The following is a 3,400-nucleotide window of genomic DNA, read 5'->3' as shown; positions in this document are numbered from 1 at the left end:
TTATTAAAATCAATAAATAATTTATAAAAAAAAAAAAATTTTTTTTTTTCAAAAAAAAAAAAATAAAAAACAAATAAAAAAAAAAAAAAAAAAAAAAAAAAAAAAAAAAAAAAAAAAAAATACATACATACATAAGTACATATTTTGAACTTCACATATATATATATATATTAATGGAAAAATATAAAATAAAATAAAATAAATTATAATCAAACTATACAAATATTATACACATTAAAATATTATACTTTTTATTATAGAAAAATAATTATGGGCTAAAATCAATAAATATATATATATATATATATATTATTATATATGTACGGGTTCTTTTTTTTCATATTTAATTTTATATATATATATATATATATATAAGAAAGGATTTATAAAATATATAAAATAATTTTCAATTTAGTTATAATTACAAATATGTTTTACAAATCAGGATCTTTATTTTTTATTTTATTTTATTTATTTTTTTTGAATAATGCATATTTCAATATGACTTAAATGAGAAAAAAAAAAAAAAAAAAAAAATTTTTAAATGGAAAGTAATAAGGTTATAAAAATGAAAAATAAATTGAATACTTTCGAAATGTTTATGAATCAGTATATCGTAAAATATAAAAATACTAAAGAATGTTTTATGTGTAAGGTAAGAAAAATGATAAAAAAATATTTTATTACCCAAAAGAAAATGATATAAACATATATATAATTTATATTTATATATTATTTATACATTATTTTCTTTTATTTTCTTCTATTTATATTAATATTTTAAGAATAAAATCACAAGTAATCATATTGAAAAAATGGAAAATATTTGTCCTAAAATGTGGAAATATTTTCATGGAATAATTAACCAGCCACAATGCCCTTTACAAAGGTTTTTTCAAAAAAAAAAAAAAAAAAAAAAAATTATGATCAACTATGGAAAATTGTAAAATAATTATGACTTGGTCATAATATTTTACTACATATGTATGTGTATATTTTTGTCTACATCATAAATGAATAATAAATAAGAAAAAAAAATATATATATATATATATATATAATATATTATTTATTTATTTATTTTATTTATATTTTTACCTGAACATATGACTTGTTAATAATATATAAATGTAGCTATATGTAGTATCATATTTGTGTGTATACATATATCTTATTTATTTATTTATTTTTTTTTTTTATGTTCAGTTTTGGAAAAGTTTTAAAAGTTAAAGATTTGAGATTTGAAGAGCTCGAAAAGTACAAGGAAAGTTTGCAAAGGAAATAAAAAGAAATATAAAATAAATACAAACATATAATATAATAATATGTATATGTATATATTTAATAATCCTTTCAAAAACTTATCTTTTTTCTTTTTTTTTTTTCTTTTTGTTATTTCTTTTTTTTTTAATTATATGTAACATTTGTTCTTTTTATTTAATATATTCCATATGATTTTTAAACTTTAGTTAAATAACAATTTGTCAAAAAAGAAAAAAAAAAGCGTAAATTATACAAATATGTTAATGTACACATATATAATATTTATATAATAAAAATATGTGCTTACAAAATTTTTCATTATATTCAAAAAAAAAAAAAAAAAGTATTTTAACAATTATACATTTTGTTTATATTATATATACAAATATATAATATATAACATATATGATAATTTTCTTTTCATAAAATAATTTTTTTTTTTTTTTTTTTATACAAATAAAAGATATAATAAAAATTGTATATTTTCTCCATGTGTGAATAGGGGATATATTCTTATTCTGTTTGAAGTAATTATATAAATATATATTTATTTATGACAACATAATATATTATTTGAAATAAATTTATTATTATTATTATTATTATATATATATATATATATGTATAATATGCCATTAAGTTTCTCTCTCTATATATATTTTTTTTCCATTTCTTCTATTTCCTACTTGTCGTTATGGTATTTTTAGATAAACATATATTGATGTATTCATTTATGTATTCATGAATATATCCATTTGGTTTATTTTTACATTTATGTTTGTACAATTTCAGTAAACTTATATGTGTTCTAATTTATATTTTACATCAATTTTATATCTTCCAAATGAAATTAAATATAAGTTTGCTTTTTCTTTTTTTTTTAAAACATAACATATAATAAAAAGGGTAATAATATATATAGTTAAAGCATATTTTCGTCAAAGTATATAACAATATATTTCTATTATCCTTATGTATAATATACATATTGTTATGTGCCTACATATATCTATATTCATTTGTTTTTATATCTTCATATTTTTGGAAATATGTTGTCTATAAATGAATATTACTATTAATGTTATTACTATACTTTATGTTATACATATATTATATATATATATATATATATATATATAGATATATATAGATACATTATTTGAAAGATGGGACTTACTTTAGGCTCATGAAATGAATAAGAATATATATATATATATATATATATATGTGCCTTTAATATTCATTCATGATATATATATATGTATATTTTTTTTTTTTTTTTTTTTTTTTTTGAAACCGTTTTATGCACAAGCAATGCACGTCTTGTTTTTTTTTCTTGTTTTTTTTTTCTTGTTTTTTTCATTATAATAAAAAATAAAAAAGAAGAAAAAACTTATACAAAGTAAAATATCCTATTAAAATGTTATAAGAATATAAAAATATATTATAATATATATGTTATATTTTTTTTTATATATTCTTAAACTCTTTTCTATTATTGATACTTGTATTATATATATATATATATATATATATAATATATTGTAAACTTTTTAATATAGAGATGAGCATTTATATGTCATTCTTATCTGTCTAATTTTCTAATTTTTTTCATAAGAAAAAAAAACATTTAGATTATATATAAGTGTGTAGTTATATATACCTTATAATTTTTTTTTTTTTTCCCTTCATACATATATATATATATATTAAATGAATAATATATTATATATAATACATTTCATGTGTATTTGTTTATATTTATTATTATTTAGTAATAATGAATAATATATTTTATAAGTGTTTTAAAAAAATTACAAAACAAATAAGAAGTGTTATTGTTACGTATTATATATATATATATATTATAAAATAAATATTTTTTAATAAAGAAGAAATGTATTTATAAATAAGAATAACAAAAGACACAACATATATGTATATATATATATATATATATATAATATTATATTCCATTATCATTTTATATGATGAACATATTTAGAAAATATATTTTTAAAAAGTTATAAAAGGAAATTATATAATTAAAATGAATATATATATATATATATATATATATATATATATATATATATATATACATATATGTATGTATTTCTTATAATATCGTTTATTT

The 3,400-nt window shown here is 14.3% G+C and overlaps 1 protein-coding gene across 1 annotated transcript; it reads left to right on the top strand.

The window, feature by feature from the left end:
- Positions 1-544: 544 nt before the first annotated feature.
- Positions 545-1,285, top strand: PRSY57_0108900 (hypothetical protein; the record flags this gene model as incomplete). Its single annotated transcript, XM_020114376.1, has 3 exons — positions 545-655; positions 786-889; positions 1,207-1,285. 3 exons carry the CDS (start codon positions 545-547, stop codon positions 1,283-1,285), a joined length of 294 nt encoding a protein of 97 aa, XP_019970945.1.
- Between the last annotated feature and the right edge of the window lie 2,115 nt (positions 1,286-3,400).

The sequence above is a fragment of the Plasmodium reichenowi genome, chromosome 1, assembly GCF_001601855.1.
Source record: "Plasmodium reichenowi strain SY57 chromosome 1, whole genome shotgun sequence".
Classification (NCBI taxonomy): domain Eukaryota; phylum Apicomplexa; class Aconoidasida; order Haemosporida; family Plasmodiidae; genus Plasmodium; species Plasmodium reichenowi.
Note: the sequence above shows the minus strand (reverse complement) of the source record. Positions and strands in the feature narration are given on the sequence as shown.